The sequence below is a fragment of the Hesperophylax consimilis genome, unplaced genomic scaffold (assembly GCF_061612785.1).
Source record: "Hesperophylax consimilis isolate HC1 unplaced genomic scaffold, BYU_Hcon_1.0 scaffold_105, whole genome shotgun sequence".
Taxonomy (NCBI): domain Eukaryota; kingdom Metazoa; phylum Arthropoda; class Insecta; order Trichoptera; family Limnephilidae; genus Hesperophylax; species Hesperophylax consimilis.
The window spans coordinates 3,368-28,980 of NW_028301330.1; the positions used below are offsets into that span (position 1 = coordinate 3,368).

The 25,613-nt window shown below is 45.2% G+C and overlaps 10 protein-coding genes across 10 annotated transcripts; 6 read left to right on the forward strand and 4 right to left on the reverse strand.

The window, feature by feature from the left end:
- Window positions 1-6,773: 6,773 nt before the first annotated feature.
- LOC149408689 (uncharacterized) lies at window positions 6,774-7,649 on the forward strand. Its single transcript, XM_089650510.1, has one exon. The coding sequence runs from the start codon at window positions 6,844-6,846 to the stop codon at window positions 7,516-7,518; it is 675 nt and encodes a 224-aa protein (XP_089506636.1). The 5' UTR covers window positions 6,774-6,843; the 3' UTR covers window positions 7,519-7,649.
- Window positions 7,650-8,470: 821 nt separating this feature from the next.
- On the reverse strand, window positions 8,471-8,979 carry LOC149408690 (histone H4). Its single transcript, XM_089650509.1, has one exon. It carries the CDS (start codon window positions 8,906-8,908, stop codon window positions 8,597-8,599), a length of 312 nt encoding a protein of 103 aa, XP_089506635.1. The 5' UTR covers window positions 8,909-8,979; the 3' UTR covers window positions 8,471-8,596.
- Window positions 8,980-9,505: 526 nt separating this feature from the next.
- Window positions 9,506-10,033, forward strand: LOC149408691 (histone H3). The gene has a single exon (XM_089650507.1). The coding sequence runs from the start codon at window positions 9,520-9,522 to the stop codon at window positions 9,928-9,930; it is 411 nt and encodes a 136-aa protein (XP_089506633.1). The 5' UTR covers window positions 9,506-9,519; the 3' UTR covers window positions 9,931-10,033.
- A 300-nt stretch (window positions 10,034-10,333) lies between these two features.
- LOC149408692 (histone H2A) lies at window positions 10,334-11,202 on the reverse strand. The gene has a single exon (XM_089650508.1). The coding sequence runs from the start codon at window positions 11,102-11,104 to the stop codon at window positions 10,730-10,732; it is 375 nt and encodes a 124-aa protein (XP_089506634.1). The 5' UTR covers window positions 11,105-11,202; the 3' UTR covers window positions 10,334-10,729.
- A 170-nt stretch (window positions 11,203-11,372) lies between these two features.
- On the forward strand, window positions 11,373-11,882 carry LOC149408693 (histone H2B-like). The gene has a single exon (XM_089650505.1). The coding sequence runs from the start codon at window positions 11,393-11,395 to the stop codon at window positions 11,807-11,809; it is 417 nt and encodes a 138-aa protein (XP_089506631.1). The 5' UTR covers window positions 11,373-11,392; the 3' UTR covers window positions 11,810-11,882.
- Window positions 11,883-19,435: 7,553 nt separating this feature from the next.
- On the forward strand, window positions 19,436-20,309 carry LOC149408694 (uncharacterized). The gene has a single exon (XM_089650482.1). The coding sequence runs from the start codon at window positions 19,504-19,506 to the stop codon at window positions 20,176-20,178; it is 675 nt and encodes a 224-aa protein (XP_089506608.1). The 5' UTR covers window positions 19,436-19,503; the 3' UTR covers window positions 20,179-20,309.
- Window positions 20,310-21,130: 821 nt separating this feature from the next.
- LOC149408695 (histone H4) lies at window positions 21,131-21,639 on the reverse strand. The gene has a single exon (XM_089650500.1). The coding sequence runs from the start codon at window positions 21,566-21,568 to the stop codon at window positions 21,257-21,259; it is 312 nt and encodes a 103-aa protein (XP_089506626.1). The 5' UTR covers window positions 21,569-21,639; the 3' UTR covers window positions 21,131-21,256.
- Window positions 21,640-22,165: 526 nt separating this feature from the next.
- On the forward strand, window positions 22,166-22,693 carry LOC149408696 (histone H3). Its single transcript, XM_089650497.1, has one exon. The coding sequence runs from the start codon at window positions 22,180-22,182 to the stop codon at window positions 22,588-22,590; it is 411 nt and encodes a 136-aa protein (XP_089506623.1). The 5' UTR covers window positions 22,166-22,179; the 3' UTR covers window positions 22,591-22,693.
- A 300-nt stretch (window positions 22,694-22,993) lies between these two features.
- Window positions 22,994-23,862, reverse strand: LOC149408697 (histone H2A). The gene has a single exon (XM_089650498.1). The coding sequence runs from the start codon at window positions 23,762-23,764 to the stop codon at window positions 23,390-23,392; it is 375 nt and encodes a 124-aa protein (XP_089506624.1). The 5' UTR covers window positions 23,765-23,862; the 3' UTR covers window positions 22,994-23,389.
- Window positions 23,863-24,032: 170 nt separating this feature from the next.
- LOC149408698 (histone H2B-like) lies at window positions 24,033-24,542 on the forward strand. Its single transcript, XM_089650496.1, has one exon. It carries the CDS (start codon window positions 24,053-24,055, stop codon window positions 24,467-24,469), a length of 417 nt encoding a protein of 138 aa, XP_089506622.1. The 5' UTR covers window positions 24,033-24,052; the 3' UTR covers window positions 24,470-24,542.
- Window positions 24,543-25,613: the final 1,071 nt, after the last annotated feature.

The following is a 25,613-nucleotide window of genomic DNA, read 5'->3' on the forward strand; positions in this document are numbered from 1 at the left end:
ATAACGTCAAATTTTATTTGTATTTGTTCTAAATGCAGCTGACAAATTTTCAAATAATTTGCAAACACATCCGATGACTTTTGATTTACTTAATTTTACAGAGTTCCTAAACATGATTTTTTTATTGACTCTAACATAATTATATTTGATTATCTTTAGATTCTTTACAGTTATTTTTATTATTATATTGGTGTTTGTTGAACAAGAGCTTAAAAACTATACTGCGGCTGTAGGCAGGCTATTATTCCTTCCGGAGGACTATATTGGGTCTTTTATATTTAAATTTATCGTTTTCGCTATATTTTGAAAGGGAATTTATTGTAGGATTAGTATGGCTGGGAAGGCCGGCATAAAACTTGGTTGCTTGGGAAACAATTAAGTCCTTTATCAACGGAATGTTGGTGTCATTATGGATAGAAGAAATTCTAATCCATTTAGGTGCGTTTAAAGCAAGTCTAATGGCTTTATTTTGAAAGAGTTGAATCTTTTGTATGAGACTTGGAGCGGCGTGCCCCCAAATGGGGCATCCGTACGTGAAATCTGGTCTTATTGTTGTTTTATAAAGAAGTAATTTATTATCCGACTTTTCTTTCCCATCATTGGATAAAGTGATGCTAGACATTTATTTGCTGCTGTTATTTTTCCAGTTATATGTCATCCGATGATGTTCTGATTAAATATCTTATATTAGTTATGGTTTTTGTTTCTTTGCCTGTCTGTAGTTTTTGTTTTTGGTTTTTTTTTTTTTTTTTTTTTTTCCCACTTTCGTTATTCATCATCATCATCAACATAATTCTTTTTTTTTTAATTAGTTTTTTTTTTAAGCACATAAACAATCGCAAACATTAATAGTTTAACCAGGTTATTATTTTCATGTCTTCGAGGGCTCGTATCTCACGCCGCGCCGCGCCGCCCCCGGCTGTCCTGTAAGAAATCAGATATAATAGCATCATCAGTAGGGCTCGTTTAATTTTTTAAAATTAATTTCGTATAACATTATTAATTTATTTCGCATTATTATCACGCCTAGGTCGGTTTGGCGTACACATAATATTATACAGGCCCGAGCACCGCGAGCCCGATGTATGCTGTGGGCCGGCACGCCGTTCTACGGCGGGGCGGCTCGGGAGCCCTGTCGGCGCTCGCGGGGCCCCCCGACGGCGGGAATGCTGCGGGACCCCCCGGCCGGAGTCCCGCCCTCGCCCACGCCGCCCTCCCGACCCGCCGACTCGAGGGTCTCCCGAGCTGCGGTCTCTTTTGTGGCACTCCGAGTCGCCGCCCTCGCGCATTTCCTCATCCGGAGCCTCACTGCGCCTAGCGCCGCTCCCGGGGAGCGCAGATTCCCCGCCCTCCGCGGGCCCACATCTCTGTCCTACGCCCGCCCGCGCCCTACCGTTAAGGAAAATTTATCCTCGCCGATAAAATCCTATTTTACTCCGAGGACCTAAGCATAAATGATACACGTTTTCATCATCACAATCGACAAGCGAGCTCTCTGCGCCGGCGGCACGGTAGGGACGCCATTCGAATTCCGAAAATTTCCTTTTTTTTGAGGATATGATGAGATTGAGAGGAGATAGAGAGATCCGAGTTTTTTGTGGTTTGTGACATAACCACGAAAGTCTTTTTGTCTGGCTTGTGAGCTCACAGCCAGGCCCCGCTACTTTTGCCGGCCGGAGGAATCCCGCCGGCCCCCCCGAGCAGGCGCTCGCGCCCCCAACTGCCTTTTTCAAGGCAACACTTTTCACGCAAAAAACACTCAACCAACGCAGATCCACGCTGGCCCCCGCAAACCGCCCGCAAGCACCCGAGACGTGCTCCCTTTTTAAAAGGAGGCACCGACTACCACCAATCAAGATGTTCCCGACGAGGATGCTCCCCGCTGACCACGAGGACTCCCCGGTCGTGGTACCGCCCGGCGCCCATCAAATTGCGCTGCGTAAGAAGACCGGGACCGTGCGCTATACGGTCCCCGCACCACAGCCCCGCCCCGAGGACCCAAGGACCCGGAGACCATCCACCACCACGACTGCCACCACGCCCGATGAAACGGAGATGACGGAGCCCGTAGCAGGCCAGCCCGTAGCAGGCCCCTCTAGGGCAGCAGGACCCAGTCCTGCCCCCACGCGCCCCCCGATAGGCCCAGCGTCGGCCTACGTGGCGCCCCCGAGACCGCAGCAGCCGATGGAGACGGCTGCCCCCCAGGATGGAGGCTGGACGAGGCCGTCCAACCCCGTGAAGAGGCCCATGTCCCCACGGGGACCACAACCGCTCCAGTGTGGCAACCGATTTAATGAGTTGCCCGAGGTAAGCGAAGGCGCCGGCGCGCCGCGTATAAAGCGTGCCAATACTAATAATAATTTCTCTCCCGCAGGTACCGGCAGGAGAGACCGCGTTCCCCCGGTTGTGATGACCCTGGGGAACATGACGCACGCGCAGATCACAGCTGCGGTGCAAGGACATCTGGGGGCTGGTAAGCATTTTACTTTCAGGTATAACAGGGGCGGCACGGCCAACATCTTCGTGCGCACGATGGAGGACCATCGCGCCCTCACCAATGGACTGCGGGCGGAGGCTCGCGGCTTCCATACATTCACGGCCGAAGCAGAAAAGATGAAAAAGGCCGTCATCAAGGGCCTGCCGCTCGTCGAAGTGGAAGACATCGCGGCGGATCTGGAGTCGCAGGGATTCCCAGCTGTGAAGGTGGTCAAGATGACAGCCTCAATCGAGTATCCCTTATACTTAGCACACTTCAACAAGGAAGTTAACATGGGACAGCTGCGCGCGGCCGTCAAATACCTGTGCCACTGCCGCATTCGCCTCCAGAAGCACAGGAGCAACCATTTACAGCACGGCACCCAGTGCTACAGGTGCCAAGACTTCGGGCATGGGTCCCGAAACTGCTCGCACACAGCAAGGTGCGTAAAATGCTTACTGGAGCATGCTTCGGCAGAATGCCCCAAGAAGACGAGAGATGAGCCCGCCGCATGCTGCAACTGCTCAGGCCCGCATCCCGCCAACTACAGAGGCTGCCCCAAGCGGGTAGCGTACGTCGCCTCAATACAGCAGCGACCTGCCAGAAGGGCCCAACGACCGCCGGCAGAACAGAACCCGAGCAGGCCACCTCCTCAGCCGAGGACGGATGGACGCACATGGGCCAACGTAGCCGGAGGCACCGCCCCCGCCCAAGAGCAGCGCGAGACCGCGCCGCCCCCACAACCCCGCCCACAGCAGGAGCCCGTGCGCGCGTCCACCTCTTCTGAAGATAACCTGGACTTGATGGCCCTACTCCAAGGCCTCCTGAGGATGCGATCACAGCTCGCCCGCTGCGCAACAAGAGCAGACAAGCTCGTCATCCTGATTGAGCTCCTAGACACCCTCGATGCCTAATACCGAGACGGTGAAAGTCCTCGTATGGAACGCATTTAGCGTGCGCAACAAGACAGACGAACTGCTCGCTTTGGCAAACGAATTACACACCGACATTATTCTCCTATCAGAATCTCACTTGAATCCAAGCGTACCGCTGAGAGTGCAAGGTTTCGAGATTTATCGTGACGATCGACAAGGAAGATCAGGCGGAGGAACCGCAATATTCGTTCGGCAATCTATGACGTCCACAAGAATACCTACTCCGAAGTTGAAGCACGCTGAAGCCACGATTATCGAAGTCACCATAGAGGGTAGAGCGCATACCATCATCTCCGTATACTGCACCCAAAGTAACCTAGTGAGAGAAGATCTCAATAAATTGCTCAATCTGGGACCGATTGTTGTGATGGGAGGCGACTTGAACGCCAAACACAACTATTGGAATAACTACAGAGGAAATGCGAACGGAAATACGCTCTTTACACACATGCAGACAAATACCTATTCGATAATGGCGCCCGACAGACCTACGTACTACTCGCAACGATCTAGATATCCGAGTACACTGGACATAGTACTCGAGAAAAATGTCAAGACAATATCTCCACTGCGCACACTAGACGAACTGTCTTCGGACCACCTGCCCGTGAGCTTTACTATAGGCGGCACAACTTCAAGGACCCCCAGAAAACAGCGCAATTACAAGGATGCGAACTGGGAAGGATTCAAAAAAGAAGTCAACGAACGAATTCATCTCACTTCGGGAACTCTGCGCACGCCACAAGAAATCGACGCAGCTACAAGCACTCTCACAGAGATTCTTCAAACAGCACAAGATACACACATTCCTCTCAAAGAAATACACCCATACACGATCAAGCTTCCCGAGTACGTTCTATCGCTCATCAAGGAGAAAAATCGCCTGCGACGCATGTTTCACCGCACACGCGACGAATATTTCAAGACAGCGTATAACTGCCTGCAGAGGGAAATCAAGACCGAAATCGCAGAACTCAAGCGCGAACTTTGGGACAAAAAAGTCGCATCACTCACGCCGAAGGATAATTCCCTATGGAAAATGGCAAGCGCGCTGCGACATAAAGACTTCACAATCCCCCCGCTACAGAAATTGAACGGCCCCGGGACGGCGCTTTCGCTACAAGAAAAAGCTGAAACACTCGCCGACGGGTTCGAGAGAGCCTACGCCGCTACAGACGGCCTTTCCGACCCGGCTACAGACCGGATCGTAGAAGACTCTCTACGAGACTTGAGGGAAGCAGAGCAAACAAACGCTGAAGATATTCACTTTGCTACGCCAAGCGAGATTGCAGTCACAATCAGGCGATTGAGAACAAACAAGGCGCCGGGAAGCGATCAAATTCATAACATTTTACTCAAACATCTCCCTCAAAAAGCCATCATCTACACAACAAAATTGTTCAATGCCTGCCTCATGACCGGGCATTTCCCCCAGATTTGGAAATCGGCGACCGTGCTGCCTTTCGCAAAGCCGAATAAAGATAGAACGCAGCCGACAAGTTACCGGCCGATTAGCCTATTATCTACGCTGAGCAAGGTATTTGAACAAATTATACTCAACAGGCTTGTACCACACCACGACGACAACAAAACGTTGCCAGACGAGCAGTTCGGCTTCAGAAAGAGGCACTCCACGACCCATCAACTCACCAGAGTAGCGGAATTTATCGCAAGAAAATTTAACGAACATCGCTTCACCGCCGCTGCGCTCATCGACCTAGAGAAGGCATTCGACACAGTATGGATTGACGGGCTCGTGCATAAACTGCACCGCACTAACACGCCCATATACCTAACGAGACTGATACAGGAATACCTAAAGAATAGATCGTTCAGAGTGTTCATAAGGAACGTGCTATCTTCAATGCGTGAGATTCCAAAAGGCGTGCCGCAAGGAAGTTTACTTGGACCATTTCTCTTCATTCTGTTTACCTTCGACATCCCCCGAGACGAGAGATGCAATCTGTCTATCTACGCTGATGACGTCAAACTATACGTTTCCTCGCTGAAAGCGAATATGGCCGCTATTTACCTACAGAGGGCGCTCGATGCGCTCGTAGAATACTACAAAAAATGGCGCCTGAAACTGAACGAGGCGAAAACTGAAGCCATCATGTTCACGAGAAAACGTGTAAACAGAACACCTGACTTTAACATCGAAATGGGAGGACACAGCATAGAATGGAAAGATGAAGTGACATATCTGGGCCTGACCATGGACTCCCGCCTCAACTGGAAATCTCACCAAGCGAAGATACACACGCGCACGCGACAAGCGATCGGCATGATGAAGCCAATTTTCAATAGACGGAGTCCGCTACTTCCCAAAACCAAACTCCTCGTCTACTACTCGCTCATTCGTCCAGTACTCTCTTATGCGATTCCCGTATGGAGCAGCATCTCACACTCAGACCACAAGAATCTACAGACACTTCAAAATCTCTGCATTAAAATCACATACAACACAAGACTCAGAACAAACTTGAAGAGATTACACGAACGAGAACAAATTCCAACTCTATACGAATTCACACACAGACTGACTGAACGCTTTTACAAATCACTCACACTTAGTAAAAATCAACTTATACGAGACATAGGACAATACAATGCTCCGAGCGACTTGACATTCAGATACACACATAGACTACCGAAACACATCCTCATGGACCATGACCACATATGGCACATACCAGAATTAGACGCGGACGAATAGCGAGCAGTAGGTATTTCCTGAACTCCCGACTCCCTTCCTAAATATATAACGTTTATATATCTATTTATATATTTATATAATATTTTATAATTTGTATGTATATGTATGTTTATTTTCTATCTTCCCATAAGTATATATTTACATAAAAACAGACACACACACACACATCTCAAAAATGCAGGACATCATATACCGATGTTACTGAAGGCCGCAAACGTTTCAAGTTGACGTTCGGCCGCTCCTTCCTGAGTAAGGTTTTCTGCGATTTTCCTTACTCCCAACGGCAAATGCGGAAGGATTCCAACAAAAGGGCGCAGCCAAAATTTCCTCCCCCTTCCCAACACAACACAAACAGACACGTATGTAGTATATGGCCGCTGTAGGTCGCTGCTGGTGCTGATGCTGGATGATGATACATGCAATTTTAGTAGGGTTTTTAGGTAACAAATTTTTTCCCTACCGAGAAAATACAAGGCCTCTAAGTCTATAAAAGCCAGGTAATATTTGAATAAACCCATATGAGGTAAAAATTGTGAGGCGCATATGACGCCGTTCTATTTGTATAAAGAACATTAACTTTAAATTCAGTAAATTTAAATGATTCACCACTTCATGGAATATAAGAATCTAGAAAATGAAAAAAAAAAAAAAAAAATTTTGAGGATATATTCAGCATCAGCAAGCAAGCCGAACAGCACCACCAGCACCAATCTACAATGGCAGATACAGCACTAGCAGCGACGGCGGCGTCTCCCGTTCCGGCCACTCCCGCCAAGAAGGCAAAGGCATCCGCCGCGGCGGCCAAGAAGCCCAAGGCGAAGCCCTCTCACCCGAAGACGTCCGAGATGGTCAACAACGCCATCAAGGAGCTGAAGGAGCGCGGCGGCTCGTCCCTGCAGGCCATCAAGAAGTACATCACCGCCAACTACAAGGTCGACGCCGATAAGCTTGCCCCCTTCATCAAGAAGTACCTGAAGGGAGCCGTCGAGTCCGGCGCCCTGGTCCAGACCAAGGGCAAGGGAGCGTCCGGCTCCTTCAAGCTGGAGGCGAAGGCCAAGGGTTCCGCCGGTGGCGCCAAGAAACCGGCCGCCGCCGCGCCCAAGAAGCGCACCTCTGCCGTCTCCGCCGCCAAGAAGCCCAGGAAGGCGGCCGCCGCGCCCGCCAAGGCGAAGAAGGCCGTCGCCCCCGCCAAGGCGAAGAAGGCTCCCGCCGGCTCGCCGGCCAAGAAGGCCGCCGCCGCCAAGAAGCCTGCCGCGAAGCCAAAGAGCCCCACGAAGGCGAAGAAGTCGGCCAAGCCCCCGACCAAGAAGCCCAAAGCGCCCAAGCCGAAGAAGGCTGCCGCAGCTCCCAAGGGCAAGCCCGCAGCGAAGAAGGCCGCACCCAAGAAGTAGGACTTCCACATGACTTCACGTGTGTGTATAGTTATATATTGTCATTATATAATATATCTATCACCACCGCGGATATATCAGCTGGCGGAAAGCGAGCACCCGAGTCGCGGTGCCAAGTTGTTGACGATAAAAAGCCCTTTTCAGGGCTACCAATGATTTCATAAATGCATAATACAAAAATATTCGATGAGATTAGAGAGAGTATCGCAAGAGGTATAATAGTAAAATGCGTCAATTATTATTCATTCCACCGAATTTCATATTATTTATTATTATTATTATCATAACCATTCATTCGCATAACTTATATAATGGCAATAAAGCACGGGTAAGGGTTTTTCCGGAAGCGCCATAGAGAAGCGCATAATAATAGTAAGTCATAGAGTAATTATGTCATAAAGGCTTACGAATTTTTTCACAGAATGACAACATCAATGAAAAGGACGCAGCCCAAAAATGAAATTCTCACAGTCCACACAGTATGAAGGTGAATTTTTAGTAAAAAGTATGAAACTTTTAAATTTATTGTCCTTCCCTGCTGTACAATGAAATCGTGCGTTTTTGTGGGTTATTTTTTTTTTTCCTTTCCTACCAAAAGACAGAAGACCTCCGACTCGATATGTAGCCAGCTAACATTTTTTTAATCCTCATGCCAGGGGCGTGTGACGCCGTTCTGTTTACATAGAGAATATCAACTTTAAATTAAAAACTATTAAATTTTCCTGCTCCGGCGCGGTTATTTTTATGTTTTTTCCTAGATTCTTATTTGCCGTGAAGTGGGAATCGTTTAAAATTTCTGAATTTAACTCTACTTTTTATTTTTACAAATAAAACGGCGTTCCTTGCGCCTCGAAATAATTCTTACCTCGCGTGACTAATCATATTATATTATACTTTGCGGGCAGTCGGTCGGTCCGAGAATTGTGTAAGATGCATTAAACGGCTTGAACATAGTGGTGGCCCTGAGAAGGGCCGTTTTTTTTTTAAGTTTTATCACACTGCCAAGTAGTGTGTTGTCGTAAATAAACAATCGGGTGGATGTGACGGTGACGGTGATGGTGTGGTGGTCGCGCGCAGCCTAGCCGCCGAAGCCGTACAGGGTGCGACCCTGGCGCTTCAGGGCGTACACGACGTCCATGGCGGTGACGGTCTTCCTCTTGGCGTGCTCGGTGTAGGTGACAGCATCCCTGATCACGTTCTCCAGGAACACCTTCAGCACGCCGCGAGTCTCCTCGTAGATCAGGCCGGAGATACGCTTGACGCCTCCCCTGCGAGCCAGACGGCGGATGGCCGGCTTCGTGATGCCCTGGATGTTATCGCGAAGCACCTTCCTGTGACGCTTGGCTCCACCCTTTCCGAGGCCTTTTCCTCCCTTTCCGCGACCGGTCATGGTGTTTTTTGGTTTGTTTTCGGTTGAGACGAACGCGAAGGCAACCGCTCAGTAAGGCGGGTGAAGAACGATTTTTTGAGTTTCCGGATTTCCCCTTCATTATATACTCGACGATGGCCCCCCACTCGCGTAGCCTGACTGACTGCAGGGTTGCCAATTCGTGGTGAATTCCCAAAATTGCGGAGAATTCTTATGAATTGTAAATTTAATGAGAAAAGTTAAAGTGCGGAGATCCCATTAAAAGTGTTTTTTTTTTGATTTTCCGACAATATTGCCAATTATTAAAAGTACTATAATTTCGTTTTCTTTCGCAGGATATATTATATTATAAATGTACTATAAATACTTATTTTTACGAATTATATACGCATATTAATATAGGTACATAAAAAAAAAAAAAAAAAAAACAAAAAAAAAATTATACACATAATTGTGATTTTGAATTTTCCGCTGTGGGTATTTTAGAACATACGCATTGGCAACCCTGATTTACTCACTCCCCAAGACCCGGCGGGCGACCAATGGCATCGCACCGTCGTACTCTCACGGTTCTTTCCTATAAATAGGGTGACGAGATCTTTTTTGGGTCATTGTAATATTTCAAACAGAACATGGCTCGTACAAAGCAGACCGCCCGCAAGTCTACCGGAGGCAAGGCCCCCAGGAAGCAGCTGGCCACGAAGGCGGCGAGGAAGAGCGCGCCCGCCACCGGAGGAGTGAAGAAGCCCCATCGCTACAGGCCCGGCACGGTCGCCCTTCGCGAGATCCGCCGCTACCAGAAGAGCACGGAGCTGCTGATCCGCAAGCTGCCCTTCCAGCGGCTGGTGCGCGAGATCGCCCAGGACTTCAAGACCGACCTGCGCTTCCAGAGCTCAGCCGTGATGGCCCTGCAGGAGGCGAGCGAGGCCTACCTGGTCGGCCTCTTCGAGGACACCAACCTTTGCGCGATCCACGCCAAGCGCGTCACCATCATGCCCAAGGATATCCAGCTGGCGAGACGCATCCGCGGAGAGCGTGCTTAAGCCGCGAGCACGCAACCAACCGACCGACCATCTAATCAAATCAATCGGATCGAAGCGAGACAACAAACAAACAACAGCTCACCATTCCAATTTCGACCCAAAATGGCCCTTATCAGGGCCGCCAAATGTTCATCCGATTGCAAATTACTCTTTCGAAAATACGAAAACCCCACACCCACCCCATATCAATAATTTATTCATGTTTTTTTAAACTTTTTAATCACTTTCTTTGCGAAAGTGTCGGACGCGTCACCCCCATCACTATTGTATTGATTTATCATCTATAATTTATCATTGTCTGTGGTCAGAAATGTCAAATTAAGGGTAAGTGCGTATTGTGAAATATATCTAAATGAATGAATAGTCATAAAACAGTCGAAAATATCATATAATACGACTAGACTCAATAAAATCATCATCGTAAAGGAGAAACAGCTTGTAAATCAAGCTAATTTTACTCCATTTGCCATTATCCATTAATCACAAATTGATTGACACGTTGCTTTAACCTCAAATTGAATGAGATTTAAAATGTCAACTTTTCGCCAATAATAATGCATGAATAGAATATATTTTGCACATACATAGATTTAAGACCATGAAGAATATAATTATTTACATATAGTGTAGGTATATAACGACTTTTGTAATTTTAAAATAGTGAGAAAAATTGGCGGCCCTGAGAAGGGCCTTTTTTAAATAATGAATCAAGTCATCTTGATGGTATGGTGTGGTGGTCGTGGACTTGAGGGACGTTCATTTTTTTTTCTGATGTTAGTATAGTTTGTCGCTGTCAAAATTACGCCTTCTTTTCTGTCTTCTTGGGCAGGAGAACAGCCTGAATGTTGGGCAGAACACCTCCCTGAGCAATGGTCACGCCGGAGAGCAGCTTGTTGAGCTCCTCGTCGTTTCGGATGGCCAACTGCAGATGGCGGGGGATGATCCTGGTCTTCTTGTTGTCCCTGGCGGCGTTGCCGGCCAGCTCGAGAACCTCGGCGGCCAGGTACTCCATGACGGCGGCCAGGTAGACGGGGGCACCGGCGCCCACCCTCTCGGCGTAGTTGCCCTTCCTCAGCAGGCGGTGGATACGTCCGACGGGGAACTGGAGTCCGGCGCGGTTAGAGCGGGACTTTGCCTTTCCCTTCACTTTGCCTCCTTTGCCGCGACCTGACATGATAGGGGTGCTGGGTGCTTGCGAACTGCTTCGATAGCGGAATAGCAGACTAGCGGTTAGGCGAGTCTGGCTGAATTTTTGCTTGTGGCTTTTTCGTTCACGGGACCGGTGTATTTACGTTCTCGGCGAGCTCGCTAACAATGGCCGCTCTCGGCTCCCCCCCGCTACGGGCGATGCTATAGCAGACGGGGCCGCACGGGTGCTAGCTAGCTAGCTCGAGGCGAAAGAGAGCCGCCCTAGTCGATCGCCGCCACAGCGTCGTGAAAGTAAAGTAAACTACTCAAAAAGATGGCATTTTTTCAAAGTCAAAATCGACGAGCAGCAAGCAAGATGCCACCCAAGACAAGCGGAAAAGCAGCCAAGAAGTCGGGCAAGGCCCAGAAGAACATCTCCAAGGGGGACAAGAAGAAGTCTAAGCGCAGGAGGAAGGAGAGCTACGCAATCTACATCTACAAAGTGCTGAAGCAGGTGCACCCCGACACCGGTATCTCCTCCAAGGCGATGAGCATCATGAACAGCTTCGTGAACGACATCTTCGAGCGCATCGCCGCCGAGGCCTCCCGCCTGGCCCACTACAACAAGAGGTCCACGATCACCAGCAGGGAGATCCAGACCGCCGTCAGGCTGCTCCTTCCCGGCGAGCTGGCCAAGCACGCCGTGTCCGAGGGCACCAAGGCCGTCACCAAGTACACCAGCTCCAAGTGAGGAGCCAACAGATGGACAGACTACCGACCAACTTGACCGACACGACACCCAGCAACACCGAGAACAAACAAACGACTCATCATCATCATCACCGTCGTCCGAGTCAAACAAAAGGCCCTTATTAGGGCCGCCAATATTTTCATTATTGTCATAAAGCAAAAGTCGATATAATACATACAATGTTTTACCTCCACATATAGCATTATCATAAATATACATTTTAACAGAACGTATATCATGTCAATCCAGAATAATAAACAAGCGAAATATATTATAATAAGCGGTAAGTTAATAGCGTTGAATGCGCGCACCCTAGTGGATCAATCAGGCTTCATAATGACGCAAAAATTCCTCTGATAAAGAAGCTAATTATCGCCGCACAAGCGGAGAAATTCTACGAGAACCCCACAATTGATTAATATCTAAAACAAACAAAAAAAATCAAGTCAAGTATCAATAAATGATAATTTCATATCACAATTACGTCAAAGTCATTAAACTAATAATATATTTAAAATAAAAACAATACAAATCATAATAAATTGTTTCATGAACTCTGAACATGAATATTATCCAAGTTCAAAACCAGTAAGTTTGTATTTCGACCTAGACGCGAACCACTAGCGAAGCGTAGATCCCCGAATGAAAGTGTAGATCCCTGTCTCTGGTGGCAAATCCGCGAACCAAACTCTGCGGCGGCAGTATTTGAATAGATAGATTTAAATTCATTCATTACACAATTTATTCACAGATATGAGATGAGAGAAGGAAATTAACAATTATATATCACCTTCATCTTATTCGGTAGAGGAAATTTATGTAATAAGTATAAAAGCTCTACACAGACTGCTGACCTCTAATGCCGATAAAGGAAAATGATATCGTACCAACAGACAGACAAAAAATGGTTTGAGGCCAGACTATACACTCTACACTTTTAACTAACTATAAGAATTTTATTATTGAACTTTTCGAAAGAAAGAAAGATGTACGATGGCTAAAGATGTATTTTTAAATATGTAATTTATATTATTTTTAATTAAATACTTGTGCGTGATCTAATAATAAATAACTTGATCGTTTTGACTGTGAGTGACCGGGTATTTCGTCAAAATGACAATTCAACACACCTCCAAAAAGTGATATGAAGTCATGAAAAGTGATGAAACAAAAACTAGGCTAAGTAGGTTACGTAGGTAACTATTAAACGTATTTTTTGTTTCATCACTTTTCATGACGCTATATCACTTTTTGGAGGTGTGTTGAATTGTCATTTTGATGAAATATCATGGAACCGGAACCGACAGGTTTTGATCATCATATTAATAATAATTCTCCGCTCGTAAATGAATTGAACAACGCTTGAAGCGATGATATTATTTTGTTATAACATTATCAGACGTCAATATTTTTAAACCGAGATGAATACGATATAATAGCACTCTGCAATAATTATTTATTAAATGATTTTTACTAATGATTAAATCACCTCCAGGATATATGTATATAAAATTTAATTCTCTTTCTTATTGCCAACAAGGCAATCTATTATAACAAATCACGTCTAGAAGTTTGCACTATATGAACCGGAACCGACAGGTTTTGATCATCATATTAATAATAATTCTCCGCTCGTAAATGAATTGAACAACGCTTGAAGCGATGATATTATTTTGTTATAACATTATCAGACGTCAATATTTTTAAACCGAGATGAATACGATATAATAGCACTCTGCAATAATTATTTATTAAATGATTTTTACTAATGATTAAATCACCTCCAGGATATATGTATATAAAATTTAATTCTCTTTCTTATTGCCAACAAGGCAATCTAATATAACAAATCACGTCTAGAAGTTTGCACTATATGAAACTATAGTGTACAATGAACGTGACGCTGCGTTAAAATGTACATATTGTACACCGATACACGTGCGTGTCGGTTGTTATTTAATGTGGTTTGTATTTATGTAAATGTGTAAAGGAGTATTGTTTTAGAATAGAGTTGTTTAATTGATATGACGTTAATTAAGAATTCGTCTGTGCTAGTTGTTCTTACATTTCTTGACTTTCAGAATAACAGGAGAGCGGGACTCCGGCTGGCTTCGGGCCCGTACAAGTTTCCCGGGACAGCAGAGAGCGAGCTGCTCGCACCCACCCCGAGAAAGCAGCGCATCACCGCTCACCTCGCACAGCACAGAAAATGCTCCGGTCGGAAGGAACCTGCAAACACAATAATATCATTAATAATTGGGGGTAAGGTAAGGTAAGGTAAGTAAAGTAAAGTAAAGTAAAGTAAAGTAAAGTAAAGTAAAGTAAAGTAAAGGAAAGGAAAGGAAAGGAAAGGAAAGGAAAGGAAAGGAAAGGAAAGGTTAGGAAAGGAAAGGAAAGGGAAGGGAAGGTAAGGGAAGGAAAGGAAAGGAAAGGAAAGGAAAGGAAAGGAAAGGAAAGGAAAGGAAAGGAAAGGAAAGGAAAGGAAAGGAAAGGAAAGGAAAGGAAAGGAAAGGAAAGGAAAGGAAAGGAAAGGAAAGGAAAGGAAAGGAAAGGAAAGGAAAGGAAAGGAAAGGAAAGGAAAGGAAAGGAAAGGAAAGGAAAGGAAAGGAAAGGAAAGGAAAGGAAAGGAAAGGAAAGGAAAGGAAAGGAAAGGAAAGGAAAGGAAAGGAAAGGAAAGGAAAGGAAAGGAAAGGAAAGGAAAGGAAAGGAAAGGAAAGGAAAGGAAAGGAAAGGAAAGGAAAGGAAAGGAAAGGAAAGGAAAGGAAAGGAAAGGAAAGGAAAGGAAAGGAAAGGAAAGGAAAGGAAAGGAAAGGAAAGGAAAGGAAAGGAAAGGAAAGGAAAGGAAAGGAAAGGAAAGGAAAGGAAAGGAAAGGAAAGGAAAGGAAAGGAAAGGTAAGGAAAGGAAGTAAGGGAAGGAAGAAAGGAAAAGGAAGGAAAGGAAAGGAAAGGAAAGGAAAGGAAAGGAAAGGAAAGGAAAGGAAAGGAAAGGAAAGGAAAGGAATGGGAAAGGAAAGGAAAGGAATGGGAAGGGAAGGGAAGGGAAGGGAAGGGAAGGAGGAGGGAGGAGGAGGAGGAGGAGGAGGGGGGGGGGGGAAGAAAGAGGTATTTAAAAAAAAATAGTACACAAAAAGGACTCCTCGCACCACACAAACAACGCTGGTAGGTTGGGTCGGATTAGCTTAGGTTAGGTCAGGAGAGGGAGTGGTGGAGTGAGAGGGGTGAGGGAGGAGGGGGGGGGTTAAAACAGGGGATTTAGAAAAAAAAATTCCACCCAAAAGGGACTCCTGGCACCACACAAACAACGCTGTTAGGTTGGGTTGGGTTGTATGTTAGGTTATAGATTAGGTTGGGTTAGTTTAGGTTGGGTTAGGTTAGTTTAGATTGGATTAGTTTAGGTTGGGTTAGGTTAGGTTGGGTTAGGTTGGATTAGGTTAGGTTGGGTTAAGTTAGGTTAGGTTGGGTTGGGTTAAGTTAGGTTGGGTTAGGTTAGGTTGGGTTAGGTTAGGTTGGGTTGGGTTAGGTTGGGTTAGGTTGGGTTGGGTTAGGTTGGGTTAGGTTGGGTTAGGTTAGGTTGGGTTAGGTTAGGTTGGGTTAGGTTGGGTTAGGTTAGGTTGGGTTAGGTTGGGTTAGGTTAGGTTAGGTTAGGTTGGGTTAGGTTAGGTTAGGTTAGGTTGGGTTAGGTTGGGTTAGGTTAGGTTAGGTTGGGTTGAGTTGGGTTAGGTTGGGTTAGGTTAGGTTGGGTTAGGTTGGGTTAAGTTAGGTTAGGTTGGGTTAAGTTAGGTTAGGTTGGGTTAGGTTGGGTTGGGTTAGGTTGGGTTAGGTTAGGTTATTCTTACTTTTCATTATTATCTAAGTCATACCAACTGTTGTCCCACCATTCTGTACATAGTCTCATTGGCTCCAGGTGGTTAGCAGCAGTTGGGACATTTACATAATTACACAAATGATACGGACGCCTTGTAATAACAATAATTCGATAATTTGTATAGCGCCCTTTTGTGAAAACAGAAAAACATGTCCAAACCTGGCCAGTCACCTCAGATAAACACACTGTAGTAGAAAAACACTGGACATTGATTTCACATTTGCTATTCTTTTAACATACATTACTGTTGAATATTGTATGGTTTATTAGAAGATTGGGGGCAAAAGTAGAATTGATATTTATTTTTAAAGGCTCGAGAGAATATAGGACTCTTTAGGACTGGTGAACTTTGATGAAATTAACTTAAAAAGCTTACAAATTCTTCTACTATACACCGCATTATGAAGTTCCACGATGTACACAACGTCTGAACATCCACGCGCCATTTTGTTTTTGTGATCGTTTTATATTCGTTTGTTTGCGATATAATATTATTATGACGACGATGATGACTATGACGGATGGGAGAAGACGATGGACGGCATGGGGACGAATGAACTACCCGATCCGGTGGATATCTACCCGAAAAGCGGGATTTATTCACGTCATGTCAAAACAAACAACTCGCATTATTGCCCGATATAAAATCAGATACGTAGATATTTCACGCACATCATATCAATTGATTAAAGTTTATCCACTGTAAAAACACTAATATCACAATGATCTCTGTCATGACAGAGGCTAGATCAAAAATATGATTTCAAACAAAACGGTAAAACAATAAACGACATTTGACGTAAGGAAAACGACTTTATGGCGCAGTGTTGCCATCGCAAATATATGTTCTTTCACCGGAGATTTTTGATTAAATAATTGCATCAAGTACTTACCGATAAACATTTATTATTTCACAACATTTTTTTTTTAATTCATCACTTTTTAATATTAATACTAGATCGGTGTGAGTCCATGCAGCGCCATGTCAGGAAAGAAACGTGCATACTTTTGGAATTAATTTGTTTACTATTTTTGTGTGAATATCGGTTACGCAAACTTTCATAGAACATACGTGAACATACTATCGAATTGTGGTTTTGCCTGCACAGAAATCTTCCTCCTGGCTTACGGAATGTGTATTACAAATATGTTATATTGAATACAAATATGAGACAGAATAATCATTATTTTTTATAAATCGTTATTTGATAATTAATATTTTTAAACGAGATTTGCCGATATTAATTAAAATTACATATTTGATAATTAATATTTTTAAACGAGATTTGCCGATATTAATTAAAATTACATTAATTAATTAATTAATTTTTAATCATTAAAAGTTATTTTGATTAATTGCCTTTTTTTATGATTATACTAACCCAAAAAGCCATGGACATAGGGGGGAGTATTCAAACAGAGGGGACTCTCTTTATTTTTACGTTTCTTTAACTTTTGTTTTTTTTTTTCTACCAATTTCTTCTTTCTATGGTTTAGACAGTTGTCAATCTTTTTGTTTGTGTTCATCTCGTAACTCTCGTGATCGCTGTTTGATAATAATGTAAATAAACTTTAATCAATCGATTTGATGCCAGTTATACGGATCTGATGTGTTGTGTGTGTTGTGTGTGTTGTGTGTGTGTGTGCGCGTGTGCGCGGGTGTGATGTTTGTTAAATAATCATTAAATAATAATCTCAGTGTTATCTTCGCGCGCGCGAAACGATATGGCGCGTGGAGGTCCGGACCTCCGCTTTCTTTTCATTTCCTCGTATCGTTTCACCTCTTTTCCTCGCCGCTTTTCACCGTCGCCTCCGCGCTCTCTCACCGGACCCCCGAACACCTGAACGGCCGCCCTCTCTGGGGTCGGTCACGCCGGGCGGCCATCATTTTTCATGAACAATGCATCGTGATTGACTTCCGTTTCCGTTTCCGTTTCCAAGTGTCAAGTTCAGTGGGTGGATCGATCAAACGTGCAACTATCTGATGATGCGTGAATAATTATCGACATATATTCCGTTGATATTTTCATTTATTCCATAATTAAATTTAAATCATAAATTTTCCAACATTTAACTTAATTAAAAGTAATAAGTTTTCTTTCGCACACCCACAGCTTCTTTCCACGTGTTTTTTTTTTCTTCTTTTTTTTCAGATTAAATGTAGTGGCAATTTAGTAAATTTAGTAAAAAGGAGAAAAAAAAAACAAAAAGTCAATTGACGATAACGTCAAATTTTATTTGTATTTGTTCTAAATGCAGCTGACAAATTTTCAAATAATTTGCAAACACATCCGATGACTTTTGATTTACTTAATTTTACAGAGTTCCTAAACATGATTTTTTTATTGACTCTAACATAATTATATTTGATTATCTTTAGATTCTTTACAGTTATTTTTATTATTATATTGGTGTTTGTTGAACAAGAGCTTAAAAACTATACTGCGGCTGTAGGCAGGCTATTATTCCTTCCGGAGGACTATATTGGGTCTTTTATATTTAAATTTATCGTTTTCGCTATATTTTGAAAGGGAATTTATTGTAGGATTAGTATGGCTGGGAAGGCCGGCATAAAACTTGGTTGCTTGGGAAACAATTAAGTCCTTTATCAACGGAATGTTGGTGTCATTATGGATAGAAGAAATTCTAATCCATTTAGGTGCGTTTAAAGCAAGTCTAATGGCTTTATTTTGAAAGAGTTGAATCTTTTGTATGAGACTTGGAGCGGCGTGCCCCCAAATGGGGCATCCGTACGTGAAATCTGGTCTTATTGTTGTTTTATAAAGAAGTAATTTATTATCCGACTTTTCTTTCCCATCATTGGATAAAGTGATGCTAGACATTTATTTGCTGCTGTTATTTTTCCAGTTATATGTCATCCGATGATGTTCTGATTAAATATCTTATATTAGTTATGGTTTTTGTTTCTTTGCCTGTCTGTAGTTTTTGTTTTTGGTTTTTTTTTTTTTTTTTTTTTTTCCCACTTTCGTTATTCATCATCATCATCAACATAATTCTTTTTTTTTTAATTAGTTTTTTTTTTAAGCACATAAACAATCGCAAACATTAATAGTTTAACCAGGTTATTATTTTCATGTCTTCGAGGGCTCGTATCTCACGCCGCGCCGCGCCGCCCCCGGCTGTCCTGTAAGAAATCAGATATAATAGCATCATCAGTAGGGCTCGTTTAATTTTTTAAAATTAATTTCGTATAACATTATTAATTTATTTCGCATTATTATCACGCCTAGGTCGGTTTGGCGTACACATAATATTATACAGGCCCGAGCACCGCGAGCCCGATGTATGCTGTGGGCCGGCACGCCGTTCTACGGCGGGGCGGCTCGGGAGCCCTGTCGGCGCTCGCGGGGCCCCCCGACGGCGGGAATGCTGCGGGACCCCCCGGCCGGAGTCCCGCCCTCGCCCACGCCGCCCTCCCGACCCGCCGACTCGAGGGTCTCCCGAGCTGCGGTCTCTTTTGTGGCACTCCGAGTCGCCGCCCTCGCGCATTTCCTCATCCGGAGCCTCACTGCGCCTAGCGCCGCTCCCGGGGAGCGCAGATTCCCCGCCCTCCGCGGGCCCACATCTCTGTCCTACGCCCGCCCGCGCCCTACCGTTAAGGAAAATTTATCCTCGCCGATAAAATCCTATTTTACTCCGAGGACCTAAGCATAAATGATACACGTTTTCATCATCACAATCGACAAGCGAGCTCTCTGCGCCGGCGGCACGGTAGGGACGCCATTCGAATTCCGAAAATTTCCTTTTTTTTGAGGATATATTCAGCATCAGCAAGCAAGCCGAACAGCACCACCAGCACCAATCTACAATGGCAGATACAGCACTAGCAGCGACGGCGGCGTCTCCCGTTCCGGCCACTCCCGCCAAGAAGGCAAAGGCATCCGCCGCGGCGGCCAAGAAGCCCAAGGCGAAGCCCTCTCACCCGAAGACGTCCGAGATGGTCAACAACGCCATCAAGGAGCTGAAGGAGCGCGGCGGCTCGTCCCTGCAGGCCATCAAGAAGTACATCACCGCCAACTACAAGGTCGACGCCGATAAGCTTGCCCCCTTCATCAAGAAGTACCTGAAGGGAGCCGTCGAGTCCGGCGCCCTGGTCCAGACCAAGGGCAAGGGAGCGTCCGGCTCCTTCAAGCTGGAGGCGAAGGCCAAGGGTTCCGCCGGTGGCGCCAAGAAACCGGCCGCCGCCGCGCCCAAGAAGCGCACCTCTGCCGTCTCCGCCGCCAAGAAGCCCAGGAAGGCGGCCGCCGCGCCCGCCAAGGCGAAGAAGGCCGTCGCCCCCGCCAAGGCGAAGAAGGCTCCCGCCGGCTCGCCGGCCAAGAAGGCCGCCGCCGCCAAGAAGCCTGCCGCGAAGCCAAAGAGCCCCACGAAGGCGAAGAAGTCGGCCAAGCCCCCGACCAAGAAGCCCAAAGCGCCCAAGCCGAAGAAGGCTGCCGCAGCTCCCAAGGGCAAGCCCGCAGCGAAGAAGGCCGCACCCAAGAAGTAGGACTTCCACATGACTTCACGTGTGTGTATAGTTATATATTGTCATTATATAATATATCTATCACCACCGCGGATATATCAGCTGGCGGAAAGCGAGCACCCGAGTCGCGGTGCCAAGTTGTTGACGATAAAAAGCCCTTTTCAGGGCTACCAATGATTTCATAAATGCATAATACAAAAATATTCGATGAGATTAGAGAGAGTATCGCAAGAGGTATAATAGTAAAATGCGTCAATTATTATTCATTCCACCGAATTTCATATTATTTATTATTATTATTATCATAACCATTCATTCGCATAACTTATATAATGGCAATAAAGCACGGGTAAGGGTTTTTCCGGAAGCGCCATAGAGAAGCGCATAATAATAGTAAGTCATAGAGTAATTATGTCATAAAGGCTTACGAATTTTTTCACAGAATGACAACATCAATGAAAAGGACGCAGCCCAAAAATGAAATTCTCACAGTCCACACAGTATGAAGGTGAATTTTTAGTAAAAAGTATGAAACTTTTAAATTTATTGTCCTTCCCTGCTGTACAATGAAATCGTGCGTTTTTGTGGGTTATTTTTTTTTTTCCTTTCCTACCAAAAGACAGAAGACCTCCGACTCGATATGTAGCCAGCTAACATTTTTTTAATCCTCATGCCAGGGGCGTGTGACGCCGTTCTGTTTACATAGAGAATATCAACTTTAAATTAAAAACTATTAAATTTTCCTGCTCCGGCGCGGTTATTTTTATGTTTTTTCCTAGATTCTTATTTGCCGTGAAGTGGGAATCGTTTAAAATTTCTGAATTTAACTCTACTTTTTATTTTTACAAATAAAACGGCGTTCCTTGCGCCTCGAAATAATTCTTACCTCGCGTGACTAATCATATTATATTATACTTTGCGGGCAGTCGGTCGGTCCGAGAATTGTGTAAGATGCATTAAACGGCTTGAACATAGTGGTGGCCCTGAGAAGGGCCGTTTTTTTTTTAAGTTTTATCACACTGCCAAGTAGTGTGTTGTCGTAAATAAACAATCGGGTGGATGTGACGGTGACGGTGATGGTGTGGTGGTCGCGCGCAGCCTAGCCGCCGAAGCCGTACAGGGTGCGACCCTGGCGCTTCAGGGCGTACACGACGTCCATGGCGGTGACGGTCTTCCTCTTGGCGTGCTCGGTGTAGGTGACAGCATCCCTGATCACGTTCTCCAGGAACACCTTCAGCACGCCGCGAGTCTCCTCGTAGATCAGGCCGGAGATACGCTTGACGCCTCCCCTGCGAGCCAGACGGCGGATGGCCGGCTTCGTGATGCCCTGGATGTTATCGCGAAGCACCTTCCTGTGACGCTTGGCTCCACCCTTTCCGAGGCCTTTTCCTCCCTTTCCGCGACCGGTCATGGTGTTTTTTGGTTTGTTTTCGGTTGAGACGAACGCGAAGGCAACCGCTCAGTAAGGCGGGTGAAGAACGATTTTTTGAGTTTCCGGATTTCCCCTTCATTATATACTCGACGATGGCCCCCCACTCGCGTAGCCTGACTGACTGCAGGGTTGCCAATTCGTGGTGAATTCCCAAAATTGCGGAGAATTCTTATGAATTGTAAATTTAATGAGAAAAGTTAAAGTGCGGAGATCCCATTAAAAGTGTTTTTTTTTTGATTTTCCGACAATATTGCCAATTATTAAAAGTACTATAATTTCGTTTTCTTTCGCAGGATATATTATATTATAAATGTACTATAAATACTTATTTTTACGAATTATATACGCATATTAATATAGGTACATAAAAAAAAAAAAAAAAAAAACAAAAAAAAAATTATACACATAATTGTGATTTTGAATTTTCCGCTGTGGGTATTTTAGAACATACGCATTGGCAACCCTGATTTACTCACTCCCCAAGACCCGGCGGGCGACCAATGGCATCGCACCGTCGTACTCTCACGGTTCTTTCCTATAAATAGGGTGACGAGATCTTTTTTGGGTCATTGTAATATTTCAAACAGAACATGGCTCGTACAAAGCAGACCGCCCGCAAGTCTACCGGAGGCAAGGCCCCCAGGAAGCAGCTGGCCACGAAGGCGGCGAGGAAGAGCGCGCCCGCCACCGGAGGAGTGAAGAAGCCCCATCGCTACAGGCCCGGCACGGTCGCCCTTCGCGAGATCCGCCGCTACCAGAAGAGCACGGAGCTGCTGATCCGCAAGCTGCCCTTCCAGCGGCTGGTGCGCGAGATCGCCCAGGACTTCAAGACCGACCTGCGCTTCCAGAGCTCAGCCGTGATGGCCCTGCAGGAGGCGAGCGAGGCCTACCTGGTCGGCCTCTTCGAGGACACCAACCTTTGCGCGATCCACGCCAAGCGCGTCACCATCATGCCCAAGGATATCCAGCTGGCGAGACGCATCCGCGGAGAGCGTGCTTAAGCCGCGAGCACGCAACCAACCGACCGACCATCTAATCAAATCAATCGGATCGAAGCGAGACAACAAACAAACAACAGCTCACCATTCCAATTTCGACCCAAAATGGCCCTTATCAGGGCCGCCAAATGTTCATCCGATTGCAAATTACTCTTTCGAAAATACGAAAACCCCACACCCACCCCATATCAATAATTTATTCATGTTTTTTTAAACTTTTTAATCACTTTCTTTGCGAAAGTGTCGGACGCGTCACCCCCATCACTATTGTATTGATTTATCATCTATAATTTATCATTGTCTGTGGTCAGAAATGTCAAATTAAGGGTAAGTGCGTATTGTGAAATATATCTAAATGAATGAATAGTCATAAAACAGTCGAAAATATCATATAATACGACTAGACTCAATAAAATCATCATCGTAAAGGAGAAACAGCTTGTAAATCAAGCTAATTTTACTCCATTTGCCATTATCCATTAATCACAAATTGATTGACACGTTGCTTTAACCTCAAATTGAATGAGATTTAAAATGTCAACTTTTCGCCAATAATAATGCATGAATAGAATATATTTTGCACATACATAGATTTAAGACCATGAAGAATATAATTATTTACATATAGTGTAGGTATATAACGACTTTTGTAATTTTAAAATAGTGAGAAAAATTGGCGGCCCTGAGAAGGGCCTTTTTTAAATAATGAATCAAGTCATCTTGATGGTATGGTGTGGTGGTCGTGGACTTGAGGGACGTTCATTTTTTTTTCTGATGTTAGTATAGTTTGTCGCTGTCAAAATTACGCCTTCTTTTCTGTCTTCTTGGGCAGGAGAACAGCCTGAATGTTGGGCAGAACACCTCCCTGAGCAATGGTCACGCCGGAGAGCAGCTTGTTGAGCTCCTCGTCGTTTCGGATGGCCAACTGCAGATGGCGGGGGATGATCCTGGTCTTCTTGTTGTCCCTGGCGGCGTTGCCGGCCAGCTCGAGAACCTCGGCGGCCAGGTACTCCATGACGGCGGCCAGGTAGACGGGGGCACCGGCGCCCACCCTCTCGGCGTAGTTGCCCTTCCTCAGCAGGCGGTGGATACGTCCGACGGGGAACTGGAGTCCGGCGCGGTTAGAGCGGGACTTTGCCTTTCCCTTCACTTTGCCTCCTTTGCCGCGACCTGACATGATAGGGGTGCTGGGTGCTTGCGAACTGCTTCGATAGCGGAATAGCAGACTAGCGGTTAGGCGAGTCTGGCTGAATTTTTGCTTGTGGCTTTTTCGTTCACGGGACCGGTGTATTTACGTTCTCGGCGAGCTCGCTAACAATGGCCGCTCTCGGCTCCCCCCCGCTACGGGCGATGCTATAGCAGACGGGGCCGCACGGGTGCTAGCTAGCTAGCTCGAGGCGAAAGAGAGCCGCCCTAGTCGATCGCCGCCACAGCGTCGTGAAAGTAAAGTAAACTACTCAAAAAGATGGCATTTTTTCAAAGTCAAAATCGACGAGCAGCAAGCAAGATGCCACCCAAGACAAGCGGAAAAGCAGCCAAGAAGTCGGGCAAGGCCCAGAAGAACATCTCCAAGGGGGACAAGAAGAAGTCTAAGCGCAGGAGGAAGGAGAGCTACGCAATCTACATCTACAAAGTGCTGAAGCAGGTGCACCCCGACACCGGTATCTCCTCCAAGGCGATGAGCATCATGAACAGCTTCGTGAACGACATCTTCGAGCGCATCGCCGCCGAGGCCTCCCGCCTGGCCCACTACAACAAGAGGTCCACGATCACCAGCAGGGAGATCCAGACCGCCGTCAGGCTGCTCCTTCCCGGCGAGCTGGCCAAGCACGCCGTGTCCGAGGGCACCAAGGCCGTCACCAAGTACACCAGCTCCAAGTGAGGAGCCAACAGATGGACAGACTACCGACCAACTTGACCGACACGACACCCAGCAACACCGAGAACAAACAAACGACTCATCATCATCATCACCGTCGTCCGAGTCAAACAAAAGGCCCTTATTAGGGCCGCCAATATTTTCATTATTGTCATAAAGCAAAAGTCGATATAATACATACAATGTTTTACCTCCACATATAGCATTATCATAAATATACATTTTAACAGAACGTATATCATGTCAATCCAGAATAATAAACAAGCGAAATATATTATAATAAGCGGTAAGTTAATAGCGTTGAATGCGCGCACCCTAGTGGATCAATCAGGCTTCATAATGACGCAAAAATTCCTCTGATAAAGAAGCTAATTATCGCCGCACAAGCGGAGAAATTCTACGAGAACCCCACAATTGATTAATATCTAAAACAAACAAAAAAAATCAAGTCAAGTATCAATAAATGATAATTTCATATCACAATTACGTCAAAGTCATTAAACTAATAATATATTTAAAATAAAAACAATACAAATCATAATAAATTGTTTCATGAACTCTGAACATGAATATTATCCAAGTTCAAAACCAGTAAGTTTGTATTTCGACCTAGACGCGAACCACTAGCGAAGCGTAGATCCCCGAATGAAAGTGTAGATCCCTGTCTCTGGTGGCAAATCCGCGAACCAAACTCTGCGGCGGCAGTATTTGAATAGATAGATTTAAATTCATTCATTACACAATTTATTCACAGATATGAGATGAGAGAAGGAAATTAACAATTATATATCACCTTCATCTTATTCGGTAGAGGAAATTTATGTAATAAGTATAAAAGCTCTACACAGACTGCTGACCTCTAATGCCGATAAAGGAAAATGATATCGTACCAACAGACAGACAAAAAATGGTTTGAGGCCAGACTATACACTCTACACTTTTAACTAACTATAAGAATTTTATTATTGAACTTTTCGAAAGAAAGAAAGATGTACGATGGCTAAAGATGTATTTTTAAATATGTAATTTATATTATTTTTAATTAAATACTTGTGCGTGATCTAATAATAAATAACTTGATCGTTTTGACTGTGAGTGACCGGGTATTTCGTCAAAATGACAATTCAACACACCTCCAAAAAGTGAT